The 13,326-nt window shown below is 38.3% G+C and overlaps 1 protein-coding gene across 2 annotated transcripts; it reads left to right on the top strand.

The window, feature by feature from the left end:
• The first annotated feature begins 883 nt into the window (after positions 1–883).
• On the top strand, positions 884–12,538 carry LOC121988870. 2 transcript variants are annotated; one of them, XM_042542566.1, is made up of 8 exons: positions 884–1,202; positions 1,440–1,724; positions 1,878–1,947; positions 2,161–2,216; positions 9,578–9,653; positions 9,741–9,777; positions 11,548–11,662; positions 12,221–12,538. In XM_042542566.1, exons 2-8 carry the CDS (start codon positions 1,441–1,443, stop codon positions 12,375–12,377), a joined length of 795 nt encoding a protein of 264 aa, XP_042398500.1. In that variant the 5' UTR covers positions 884–1,202; position 1,440; the 3' UTR covers positions 12,378–12,538. The 2 variants fall into 2 exon arrangements, with proteins under 2 accessions (XP_042398500.1, XP_042398499.1); XM_042542565.1 differs by having other exon boundaries at positions 885–1,132.
• Positions 12,539–13,326: the final 788 nt, after the last annotated feature.

The following is a 13,326-nucleotide window of genomic DNA, read 5'->3' as shown; positions in this document are numbered from 1 at the left end:
TACATCTAAACCATGCACTGCCTTGCCTTCTCTCCCTCTCCCACTCCGCGCCGCATCGCCGCATTCCGCCCTTTTCTCCTTCCTCAAGGAGCCAAGAAGGCCACCCTCCGCAAGGCCAGTGACGTGCCCCATAACCTCACTTTCGAAAACGGCAAGGGAAGGGACGATGGGGACCTCACGGAGGACGGCGAGGGGAACCTCGGCGGGGACGCCACTCTGAAGGGGACGATCTTCGCTGGATTTCTTTTTGTTCGGTGTCGTCGGAGGGTTCGGGATGCTGGATATGTTACAAGGATCAGATTAATGATTTTCTTGTCCAATTCTCCGGTTGCATCGACGGTGCAGTTCTTTCTCCTCACCACATCTGAGTTTTGTTTAATGTCATTTGATTTTTGGGCGAATGTGGAATGTGTGCTTTTTCTTTCTCGTCCCGTGTGGAAGATCAAATTAATTGAGCTTAGTGGATTTTGAAATGTTGAAATGCTGAAACCATGTTGGTTAACCAAGGAGATGCAATTTTACTGTGTGTGATTTTTGCGGGTTCGTTATCAATTTAGCTGAGAAAAAAATATTAGAGAAATAATAATGAGAATAAGTTGCTATTTTATGGAGGACAATTATATGATTTTATAAGAGGTGAGACCTCTTTTAATGATAAATCAACAAACAAATATGCCGGTTAGGTCTTCCTTCGAGGTCAAGTCGTAGGAAAGCCTATTTGGTATTCTTGTACGTTAAAACTGCATATGTTTGTGTGTATATATAATTTTGGATATGGAATTTTAATAATACAATAAAATTTTATAAGGGTTTTAGTATATGAAACGTAAGGGCATTTTGAAAATACTCTTAAATAGTTGGAGCTATTTTGAAAGTTGGCTGTTTTCCGATTACTTGCCTTCCGGATAGAGAGCTCCACCCCTTCCGATCTCATACTCTCCCGACTTCGTTCGCCCTCGCGGATCGCTGGCCATAGCCTCCCTAGGCTGCGCGCGAGCGGAGCCGGCCGCTACGCTTCTCGGTGGTCATCCTTCATCTCCTAGTCTCCTCTCGCGAGAGTCCGTGTGTCTCTCGGTTGCGAGCCGCAACCTCAGCCCCCTGTCTAGACGGCGGACGGTGAACGCTCCCTCCGGTGAGCAGATCTAGTGGTTTTTCAAGATCATCCACTTTTCCTTCACGTTTGACGGACGGATCTTACTTCAGTTAGGTGGAGAAAGTTCCTGGCGTTCAATTGCGCCTGGGCAAACCCTTGTTTTTATAGAGACAACATAGGATAGTAGGTCAAAACATTAAGATGGTAGCGTGGTAGTTATGACTAGAAATGACAAATAAAATTTCTTCCACTGCATGAATTTCGACAGATGTTCACAGCAAAAAAAGTTTACCTTCATTTTTATTTCTTTACATTGGTCTGATTGCATTTGTGTTGGTAATTTTAGAATGGATGACGTTGCACAAACTGTTGCAAAAGTGAAGAAGGAGTGGGATCAATCGGTTGTCCAAATTCAAGATCGTATCAGGTTGATAGAAAGTTGCGGAACGTCTGGAAAAGGAACAGAGGAAGCAAATTCACTTCCTCGGTTAAACGGTGCTGCACAAGATGGACTTGCAGTGCTTAGGTCATTGCAGTTTAAACTTGATTTTTTGGCCCAGCAGCTTTCAACAGAAGAGGAAATTCAATCTGCGCAGCTTACCTTAGAATTTTGGAAGGAGCAATATCAAAGGTAAGTTTCTGACTAAATTTTTCTCGTGATGCTCTGAAGATAATGTTTCTGTAATTTTACTTCCCTGTGTATGCGTTCAACTCTCAAGCATTTACTGTATTTATTGAAATTAAATATTCTCTTTCTTGAATCGTTTTGTATCCATTCATTTAGTTTGCATAAGAGTTTGAGGAATGCCAACTTGCAAGCCAAAAACAACATTCGAAAAGCTGCTCAGCAAGAGGTGATCATTATTTAACTTGAATTTCCTGTGATGGTTAAAATTCTTCTTCGAGTTCCTCTGTAATATGCCAAAACACTATCCATTATGTTTTGCAGGTCATCAGGTGAATATATATTACGTACAAAACTTACTGTCTTATTTTGTTCCCTTTAATTTTCTCTTTATTTGGTTTTAGTTGTTTGTTGTCTCCAATATTGGATTTTTACTTTGCAGAGAGAACTTCTTCTAGGAGGTGGAGAAGAGTCAACCATCCGTAGACGTAATCTGCAGTATGTTATCTACCTTGTCACATTGATAACTTCTAAAGTAGCACTTTTCTTATTCTAAGAATATATAAATGGATCTTCAATTGGGACAGAAAGATAGAAATATTCCAGGTGATTGGCTGGTCAATATTAGAAGGGAAAACAATAAAATAACGTCGATACTCTTTGTTTTTATGATCAAGTATGTTTTGGCATTAAGTTCTGCACCATTATCTATTTTCTAGAACAATTGTTAAACTTTTAAATAATGATCCACGCGGAGCATTTATATAGGCTACAAAATATATAGTTGGACTTGTACAAGATGCACGGTATGAGTTTATTACCTTTGTGATGTGAGCCAAGAAGAGGCATTGAAGGGAATTGGGGGACCCATGACAAGGTCCAAGACTAAGAGAATGAAGCAAGCTTTGGAAGGCTTAATAATGAGGCTCAAGGAAAAGGAGGATCAATGCACAATGGAGACAACAACTAAGTGGATCACATTCCTTCAATTTGAAAGTGAAATTGGTCCAACATGAGGACCATTTTCGTGTGCATGCATGGGGGTTTTTTCTAAAGTGACTTTTGATGTCCTTTGTGGGTTTTTAATGCATTTTTGAAAGTTCCTAAGCTAGTATAACAAATACCATGCATGCATGGTTGCATTAAGCTAGTATTAGAGATTAGTGGATAATAAAACCCATGCATGCAAGCATGATATTTATTGCATAATTAGTGCATAGGGGATCTTAAGGGATGTTAAATAGGAGAACTCTTGTATGACAAATCATGTAAGTTTGAATGAAAATTTGAGTTTCTCTTTTGTGAGAGCTTCCTTCTTGTTCTTAGGCAAAGAACTAATTTCGATCTTATCAAGGCAACTTGTGGCGATCAAAACTCCATGACTTATCACTCACCTTCTCATCTTGCTTGAGTGTGGCGTCAATACCCTTCCCCAAGCTGAATTTCAAGGCGATCCATTTACAAGGTTTCTTTATCATTTGGTATCAGAGCCTTGGCTCCTTGATTTTCAAGTTTGTGTCTTGTTTTCATCTTTGTTCTTGTCCATCTTTGTTGATCTCTTCGTCCCTATCTATCATAAATTTCTATTCGCTATTTGGGTCCTCAACTCAAAAAAAAAAAAAAAATCATTAGAGTCATTGATTTCTGATTGAAAAAAAAAAGAAAAAAAAAGGAGGAGGATTTGTGAATTGAAAGGACTCAATATTCTTTCTTTGTGAAAACTGAATTCAAAGATATATTCCTTCCATTCCTCTTGGTCATTGCTGAATTTCTCGTTTTATCCGTTTATTTCTCTTGTTCTACTCATATTTCTTTTGTTGGTTTCTTATTCACTTGATTGTCTACTTGTTGTCTTGAGAAAGATATTGATAAGGTTCTTTCCTTAAGAACTTATAAAGGAAGCTGAGTGGATAAATTTGAGTGCAACCATGTGAGTAGAGTGGTGAGGTCCGTCTAACATTTCTTTTGTAATTTTCCTTGTCATCTTCTATTTTTTTGTTGCAAGCATGAGTGGGGAAAAATCACCTAATTCCCCTAGGCGAGATCTTAATAGGCTTCAAATGGAGGCACTTACTCAACAATTTGAGAGAATACTTCAAAGACAACTTGAAGAAATACACGAAAGGATGGATCGACTTGAAGGAGAAAAAGTTTCGAACCGTGGGGGCAATTCTAATCATGAAGAATTTTGTCAAAGTGAACCATTCTATGATTCACCAAGAGAAAGAAGGAGGCATGAAGGGGGAAGAAGACATGAAAGAGGAGGTAGAGACCATAGACGAGAAGATGATCTAGGAGGTGTGAAAGTCCAGATACCTTCCTTCCAAGGGAGGAATGATCCTGAAACATATCTTGCATGGGAGATGAAAATAGAACAAATTTTCTCATGCCACAATTACAATGATGCAAAGAAAGTAAAGGTGGCTGCCCTTGAGTTCACCGATTATGCCTTAATTTGGTGGGATCAATTGCAAAAGGAGAGAAGAAGGTATGGAGAGCATCCTATCAACACTTGGGACGAAATGAAGACTTTGATGAGAAGGAGATTTGTGCCTTCCCACTACCATAGGGAATTGCACAACAAATTGCAAAGACTCACCTAAGGGAGTAGGAGTGTGGATGATTACTACAAGGAGATGGAGGTGGCTTTGATTAGGGCCAATATTGTGGAGGATAGGGAAGCTACCATGGCTCGGTTTCTCCATGGCCTAAACCGAGACATTGGAGACATTGTGGAGTTACAACATTATGTGGAGCTTGACGACTTAGTGCATCAAGCAATGAAAATAGAGCAACAATTAAAGAGAAAGGGCGTTATGAAGAAATCATCTTCTCCAAACTACTCTTCAAGTTGGAAGGACAAGCCAAAGAAGGAGGGTTCTTCAAATTCTAAGGAGGCAGCAAGCACTAAGAAGCCTATTCCTACTACCTCTTCTTCCACTTCTAAGAGTAGGGATATCAAGTGTTTTAGGTGTTTGGGAAAATGTCATATTGCATCCGAATGCCCGAATAAGAAGACTATGGTGGTGAGAGATAATGGGAGTATCTCTAGTGAAGAAATTACTTCTCATTCCTCTTCCTCAAGCGATGAGGAAAATGATGGAGCAGCCTATGCGCAAGATGGAGATCTCTTGGTGGTTAGGAGATTATTGGGAAGCCAAGCCAAGGAGCATGAGGAGGACCAAAGAGAAAATATTTTTCATACCCGCTGCCTTATTCAAGGTAAAACATGCTCTATGATCATTGATGGTGGAAGTTGTACCAATGTGGCAAGTACTAGGATGGTCACCAAACTCAACCTCAAGACTACACCACATGCAAGACCATATAAACTCCAATGGCTTAGTAATAGTGGTGAATTGGTAGTGAACCAGCAAGTGCTGATTAATTTCTCCATTGGCAAATATGAAGATCAAGTTCTATGTGATATTGTGCCTATGGAGGCAAGTCACATTCTTCTTGGAAGACCTTGGCAGTTTGATAGGCGAGCTCACCATGATGGATTCTCCAACAAGTTCTCTTTTGTCCACAATTCTCGCAAAGTCACACTTGTACCGTTATCACCAAGGGAGGTTTGTGAGGATCAAATAAAAATGAGAGAGAAAAGAGAAAAAGAAGAGCGAGAGCTTAAGAAAAAGAAAGAGGGTGTGAAAAAGAAAATACTTGATTTTGAGGACAAAATTCAAAAGAAAAGAGAGAATGAGGAAAAGAAAGAGAGAAAAATAGAAAATTTGTTTACAAGAGGAAGTGAGGTGAAGAAAGCTTATTTGACAAGGCAGCCTATATTTCTTCTTTTGAGCAAGGAAACTTGCTTGGAATCTAACCCTAACTCCTTGCCTAGTGATGTTGTTGTTATTTTACAGGATTTTGAGGATGTGTTTCCCAAGGAAGTACCTCACAGTTTGCCACCAATGAGGGGGATTGAACACCAAATAGACCTTATTCCTGGCGCTTCTCTGCCCAATAGGCCAGCTTATAGGAGCAATCCTCAAGAAACAAAGGAGATACAAAATCAAGTGGAGGAGTTATTGCAAAAAGGATGGGTTAGAGAAAGTTTAAGTCCTTGTGCTGTACCTGTAATTTTGGTGCATAAAAAGGATGGATCATGGAGGATGTGCACTGACTGTAGAGCAATCAACAACATCACAATTCGGTATAGACATCCTATCCCTAGACTTGATGATTTGCTTGATGAATTGCATGGTGCTTGCTTCTTTTCTAAAATTGATTTGAAAAGTGGGTACCATTAAATTAGGATAAGGGAAGGGGATGAATGAAAAACAGCTTTCAAAACCAAATATGGATTGTATGAATGGTTGGTAATGCCTTTTGGGTTAACTAATGCACCAAGTACTTTTATGAGGCTTATGAACCATGTCTTACGAGAATTTCTTGGAAAATTTGTGGTAGTATACTTTGATGATATTTTGGTATATTCCAAGAGTTTTGTTGATCATCTTGCACATCTCCAATCTGTCTTGCATGTCCTTAGAAAGGAAAAACTATATGCTAACTTGTAAAAATGTTCTTTTTGCACTACTCATGTAGTTTTTCTTGGTTTTGTCATAAGTTCTAAAGGAGTGCAGGTTGATGAAGGGAAAGTTAAGGCCATTAGAGATTGGCCAACTCCTAAAACTGTGAGTGAGGTTAGGAGCTTCCATGGGTTGGCAAGTTTCTATAGGAGGATTGTGAAGGACTTCAGCACAGTGGCAGCACCTCTAAATGAAATTGTTAAGAAAAACATGGGTTTTAGATGGGGAGAGAATCAAGAAAAGACATTTCAAACACTTAAGGATAAACTCACACATGCACCCATTCTTGCTTTACCTGATTTTTCCAAATCTTTTGAAATTGAATGTGATGCATCTCATGTGGGTATTGGGGCTGTTTTACTTCAAGATGGTCATCCCATTGCATATTTTAGTGAGAAACTAAGTGGCGTCACTCTCAACTATTCCACTTATGATATAGAATTGTATGCACTTGTTAGAGCATTACAAACATGGCAGCATTATCTTTTGTCTAAAGAATTTGTCATTCATAGTGATCATGAATCTTTGAAGTATTTGAAAGGGCAAGGGAAGCTCAACAAAAGACATGCCAAATGGGTCGAATTTCTTGAACAATTTCCTTATGTGATTAAGCATAAGCAAGGAAAGGTAAACGTTGTAGCAGATGCACTTTCAAGAAGGTATAACTTGTTAGCTACACTTGAAACTAAATTGCTTGGCTTTGAACATATTAAGGAATTGTATATACATGATAATGAGTTTTCCCAATTATATGCTGCGTGTGAAAAGAAATCACAAAATGGGTTTGCTAGGCATGACAACTACTTATTTAAGAATAACAGACTTTGTGTGCCTAGATGATCCATGCGTAAATTGCTAGTTAGGGAAGCACATGAGGGGGGTTTAATGAGACACTTTGGGGTTCAAAAGACCTTAGAAATGCTTCTTGAACATTTTTATTGGCCACACATGAAACACGATGTGCAGAAATTTTGTGCACAGTGCATTGTGTGTAGAAAAGCAAAATCTAAGACATTACCTCATGGACTTTACACGCCTTTGCTTATTCCTAATTTTCCTTGGACTGACTTGTCTATGGATTTTGTTTTAGGGCTACCACGTACTCAAAAAGGTAAGGACTCCATTTTTGTGGTAGTTGATAGATTCTCCAAGATGGCACACTTCATACCTTGCCACAAAGTGGATGATGCAACTTATGTGGCAGATTTGTTTTTCAAAGAGGTGGTAAGACTTCATGGCATGCCTAGGAGCATTGTTTCAGATCGTGACACCAAATTTTTAAGCCATTTTTGGAGGACCTTATGGAACAAGCTGGGAACAAAGCTTCTTTTCTCCACCACTGACGGCCAGACTGAGGTGGTAAATAGGACACTTTCTACTCTTCTTAGAGCAATTATTAAGAAGAACATTAAGTCTTGGGAAGAATGTTTACCTCATGTTGAATTTGCTTATAATAGGGCGGTACATTCTACTACTAAATTTTCTCCTTTTGAGATTGTTTATGGGTTTAATCCACTAACACCTCTTGATTTGCTTCCTTTACCTAACACTTCTTCTTTAGTTCACAAGGATGGCAAAACAAAGACAGAATATGTGAAGAAGCTTCATGAGCAAGTTAAAGCTCAAATTGAGAAGAAAATGGAGCAATATGCAAATCGAGCCAATAAAGGGAGAAAAAGAGTGGTCCTTGAACCCGGTGATTGGGTGTGGGTTCATATGAGGAAGGAACAGTTTCCTACCCAAAGGAAATCAAAGCTTCAACCAAGAGGAGATGGACCATTCCAAGTGTTAGAAAGAATTAATGACAATGCTTACAAAATTGATTTGCCCGGTGAGTATGGTGTTAGTGCAACATTTAATGTGGCTGATTTGAGTCCTTTTGATGTAGGAGATGAAGACCTAAATTCGAGGACGAATTCACCTAAAGAAGGAGGGAATGATGTGAGCCAAGAAGAGGCTGAAGGGAATTGGGGGACCCATGACAAGGTCCAAGACTAAGAGAATGAAGCAAGCTTTAGAAGGCTTAATAATGAGGCTCAAGGAAAAGGAGGATCAATGCACAATGGAAGCAACAACTAAGTGGATCACATTCCTTCAATTTGAAAGTGAAATTGGTCCAACATGAGGACCATTTTCGTGTGCATGCATGGGGTTTTTTTTCTAAAGTGACTTTTGATGTCCTTTGTGGGTTTTTAATGCATTTTTGAAAGTTCCTAAGCTAGTATAACAAATACCATGCATGCATGGTTGCATTAAGCTAGTATTAGGGATTAGTGGTTGCATTAGTGGATAATAAAACCCATGCATGCAAGCATGATATTTATTGCATAATTAGTGCATAGGGGATCTTAAGGGATGTTAAATAGGAGAACTCTTGTATGACAAATCATGTAAGTTTGAATGAAAATTTGAGTTTCTCTTTTGTGAGAGCTTCCTTCTTGTTCTTAGGCAAAGAACTAATTTCGATCTTATCAAGGCAACTTGTGGCGATCAAAACTCCATGACTTATCACTCACCTTCTCATCTTGCTTGAGTGTGGCGTCAATACCCTTCCCCAAGCTGAATTTCAAGGCGATCCATTTACAAGGTTTCTTTATCACTTTGTGACAAATATAGAAGAGGAGGGAGGAGGCAAGGAGAAAAGAAGGGGGAGGGATAGCTTTGGCTAGAACGGATGAAAAAGCCTAAATGCAAAGGGGTGAGGATTGTTGTGATGCACAAACAGCCAATACGAAAGTTGTCCAAATCTCTAAACATGGATTTTAACCTTATTGTTGTAAGAACTCTGAAGAAATAAGATTCATAATTCATATAGCAAACTCAAATCTTGGCTTGATGATGAATTGTTATCTTGTAGAATAAAAAAAACAAAATTTAATAGTAAATAATTTAAAGATTTGAATGGCTTACATTATATATGGCTAATTGGCATTTACTATTGTAGTATTGTGCATTCCAAAATTTTGTCAGGTTGGTAATTGCCACATATCAGTTAGTAGATAACAAAATTTAAATCCCATTAGAATTTATGCATGTATGTTTGTTTTTGATTACTCCAAAGTTTCGTCTTCTATATGAAAATTCCTTTTTATTATGGCCTTGTGAGATTTGTATCCAAATTTTGGAGGTTTATTGTTCGATAACTGTTCTAGTTTATTTCTTATCTCAACACGTTCTAAGCAGATTTCATTTATTTATATTAAGTAATATATTTTGTTCGCTTAAAAAATTGGATTCAGATTATGATAAATAAAGCCCTTCGAGTTCCATTTTATGATTTTTTTTAAGCTTAAAAGCTTATAGTGGGCCAATTATTCATGGATGTAGAACAAAGGTTGGAATGACATCAGCTGCCGAAAGCATTACAGAGAGCCTCCGCCGTACGCGCCAAATTATGGTTCAGGTTAGTATTGAGACATGATGCATATATATGCTACAACTACCTCATCAACATCATAGTCCTAAAGACCATTTACCTAACCTTCTACAGGAAGTAGAAAGAAGTGCAAGTACTTTGGCAACATTTGGTATGGTCAATCTCTTTAAGATTTTCAAAAAATAAGATTGAGCACTGATAGTTATACTACATTGACAAGATAAATATCCTCTATTTTTTTTGTGTGCCAGTTGATTACCAAATGTGCTAGCTGCTAATATGCTGAATATCACAATATACACCATCCTATTTTAAATAATAACTCTAAGCCCCTTGTTTACTCGGAGTAGAAACAAGAATTTGATGGAGAAACAGAACCAAGGGAGAGAGATGTTTCTCACGTTGTGCTTACTTAGCTGCATAGGAGGTATAATAGAAAAAGAAACCTTGATTGATCAACATTGACTAACAGTCAAATGACCAGTTTCCAAAATTTTAAATTTTAGTTCAATTAATTTTTTAGTCGTTACAGACTTATATTCGGAGGTAAGAGGTGAAGTGCAAGATAAGATGCAAATAGTCCTGTCCAGCATTGAATTTTACTACCTTGCCATAGGTGGTACTGTATCAACACTAGCACCATACCAACAAGAAGTTTGTACTGATTGTCAGGTGACAATCTGAAAATGATATGGGTCCACCAAGCCAACCAATGCCTATTGACACTTTAAACATTGTGATAAACACCAAATGAATTGAGAATTGGTTCTAGAGATTCCTTGAAACATAATGAAGAGAGGAGCAAAAAAATTGAACTTTGTACAATCATTTTGTAATCTAACTTATTTTTTATAGCATGCCTGAGGGCAGATTAAGATGGCTTTATTGCTTGATCATATCATTGTGTTTAGGTTAGCAGAAATGCTGAACTTAGTACAATAAATTTTGTAATCTAACCTACTATTATATAACATGCCTGATTGTAGATTAAGATGGTTTCAATTGTTTAATTATATAACCAAGTTTGGGTTAAATTGATCTATGTAAATGGTGGAATAGTGAGTTGGTGGCTCTAATGTTTAGTTATATAGCATTGAAAAAATGGCACCTGCTGACTATTTTAAATGCTAAGTTGAATGAAAATCAGGTTGTTCCATTATCTGGTTACTTAATTAGACTCTGATTACTGGAGATTGTTGATTTGCTCGTGTAAGTTGTTTCTCATTGTGACATTAAACCACTTGGTCTAGCTGTTTTATATTGGCTATCGGGTGAATGATCTCAGCTTAACCTTTGAAAGCTTCAGATGTAACCCATGTTACCCACACATTTGCAGCATGATAGTGATATCAAACAGGTATCTGATGACATACTTTTAAAATTTCGATCTATTATATAGATAAATTGGGTTTTTACTGGTTTAAGAGTAAATGGTTGTCCTATCATATCTTTAGCACTTATTATTCTGATTTTTGTTCTTGCGCTTGGTTATATACCATGAGTGAGAAGGGATTGACAATGTATTTTTTGATATGTACACCATTCTTGATTTTCTTATTGTTCTTGTTCTTGTGCTTGGTTGTATACCATGAGTGAGAAGGGGAGCATTGACGCAACGGTAAAGTTGTTGCTTTGTAACCAAAAGATCACGGGTTCGAATCCTGGAAATAGCCTTTTGCAAAAAGCAGGGTTAAGGCTACGTACAATGGATCATTCTCTGGAACCCAGCATGACGAGAGCTTCGTGCACCGGGCGGTCCTGTTTTTTTTCTTTATGTGCACCATTCCGGATTTTCTTATTGTTCTTGTCAATACTTCTATGAAGACTGTTTGCAATTTTAGCTGTTGTGTTTTTCGGAAAATCTTTTTTGACTGTTGTGAATGTGGCCCTAATTCTCCTACCTCTGGAATGTACCATGCAGAGGAATCAACGGGTGTCTTGAGACGAGCAGAAAGTGAATACAAAGGACATCGGCCTCTACTGATGCGAACACGCAACTTGCTATCCACAATGCGTCGGCAAGATGTTCTTGACAGGTATAGATATTATCAATTGTTTGTTCATATGAAGACCTAACAATTGAAATCACCAAATTCCCACCATTGCTGACGCATGGTCCCATGACAAATCCTCATACATATCAAATGTCTCCAAATTAGATCATACAAGTAAAAAAGCTCGAGTTTGGTGGTATAACAAACAGTCCATATACTATTAAAATTTGCTGACGGATCAATCTTGATGTATTGCTTAACTGGACCATGTCTAAAGTTGGCAATGAAAATTGAAAAGTATCACATAGATTATACTAAAAAACATCAAGGGCAGAAGACAAATGAAAAATTTGTACTGCGAAGTGAGTGGCAATACAACAACTGTATTTAATTCTCAAGCATCAGTGAGCTCATTTGGGATGAGTTCACTGTTGCTTCGTCCTTGAACATAATCTCCTTGTTTCCACTTATTTTGTTTTCACCAGACGATCTTAATCTTTTATGGCCAGAATTGAATTTTCTAATACTGTTTTTCTCATGTTACATTAACTGTGTTACACGCGTATTGCTTGATTGTAATACTTGACTGTATCAAAACAGGGTGATACTAGTGGTTGGATTTCTCATATTTACAAGTGCTGTGCTCTACGTCGTCTGGAAGCGCATAGGGTTGCTGGCGCTTCAGAGGAAGATAATGGCAGTCGTCAAGGCAGGTTCCAGGGGCCAAGGCGTTGTGCAAGAGTTGGAGATTGTATGAATCCTCTGCCAAACCATATCCCAATCTGCTGCAGCTCCTACATGCTTTTCATGGGGCATTGGATATGTGAAATCTTTCTTTCATATTCATGTATCAACTATAACTTTCTTTACAAAAAATAATTCTAAAAATCAAGCAATATGACACTGTTTTAAGAAAAATTAGAAGGCAGGACGTCGTCAGTTACCAAGAAAGTGGAATGAAGATCATATCGCAAAAGAACATAGAGCTTGCTTGTTGACAAATAACTAAGAGAGAAATAAAATTTCAATTAAAGCTCCCACAAATATGATACAACGAAAAATCATGAGGTCAACTTTTATATATATATATATATATATATAAACAGTATTTTTTTTCTCTAAAATCATCCTTTTCTCTTTTACTTGCCAAGCCTAACTATTTTCCTCACTGAAACCCTAGTTCTCTCTCGCCCTCGCGATTCTCCTCGCCGAAGCCATCCCTTGCTGTGCCTTCCCTCCCTCGCCGAGATGATTACGAGCCCTCCCTCGATGAGACAAGCCTTCTCTGGCTCTCTCTTCCCGCTCTCCTGCGAATTTAGGTTTTATAACACTCGCTCGCTGCGCCCTCCCTTAACACGGCAAAGCTCCTTGTAACAAAGTTTCTAGCGACATCGACCCTCGTTGTGCCCTCCCTCGAGCCTCCTTAACTTGCCGTATGAAGCTAGGGTTTCCTTGAGCCTCCCAACTCCCTCCCTTGCCGCGACGAAGCTCCATTGTCGGCAAACATAAATTTCAGATAGGAAAATTTTTAAAGGATAGAACTAGCTGAATTTTGATCTACAAGTTTTCTCTCTAAATTTAAATTTGCAAATCGAAAAGTTACTTCCCCTGTTGATTTTCCTTGCTATGCCCTACCCTCCCCATCACGACGAAGCTCCCTTGCTGGTGCATGCTCATGTTTTTCATTTCTTGTATTATAATTCCTT

The sequence above is a fragment of the Zingiber officinale genome, chromosome 6B (genome assembly GCF_018446385.1).
Source record: "Zingiber officinale cultivar Zhangliang chromosome 6B, Zo_v1.1, whole genome shotgun sequence".
Classification (NCBI taxonomy): Eukaryota; Viridiplantae; Streptophyta; class Magnoliopsida; order Zingiberales; family Zingiberaceae; genus Zingiber; species Zingiber officinale.
This window is presented reverse-complemented; position numbering and strand designations above follow the sequence as displayed.

Bases quoted from the DNA above. Each gene is read 5' to 3' on its own strand.
- LOC121988870 (XM_042542566.1), top strand. From the start codon at position 1,441: ATGGATGACGTTGCACAAACTGTTGCAAAAGTGAAGAAGGAGTGGGAT. The intron at 9,654-9,740 runs GTTAGTATTGAG...AACCTTCTACAG, and splicing joins CGCGCCAAATTATGGTTCAG to GAAGTAGAAAGAAGTGCAAG. The intron at 11,663-12,220 runs GTATAGATATTA...GTATCAAAACAG, and splicing joins CGGCAAGATGTTCTTGACAG to GGTGATACTAGTGGTTGGAT.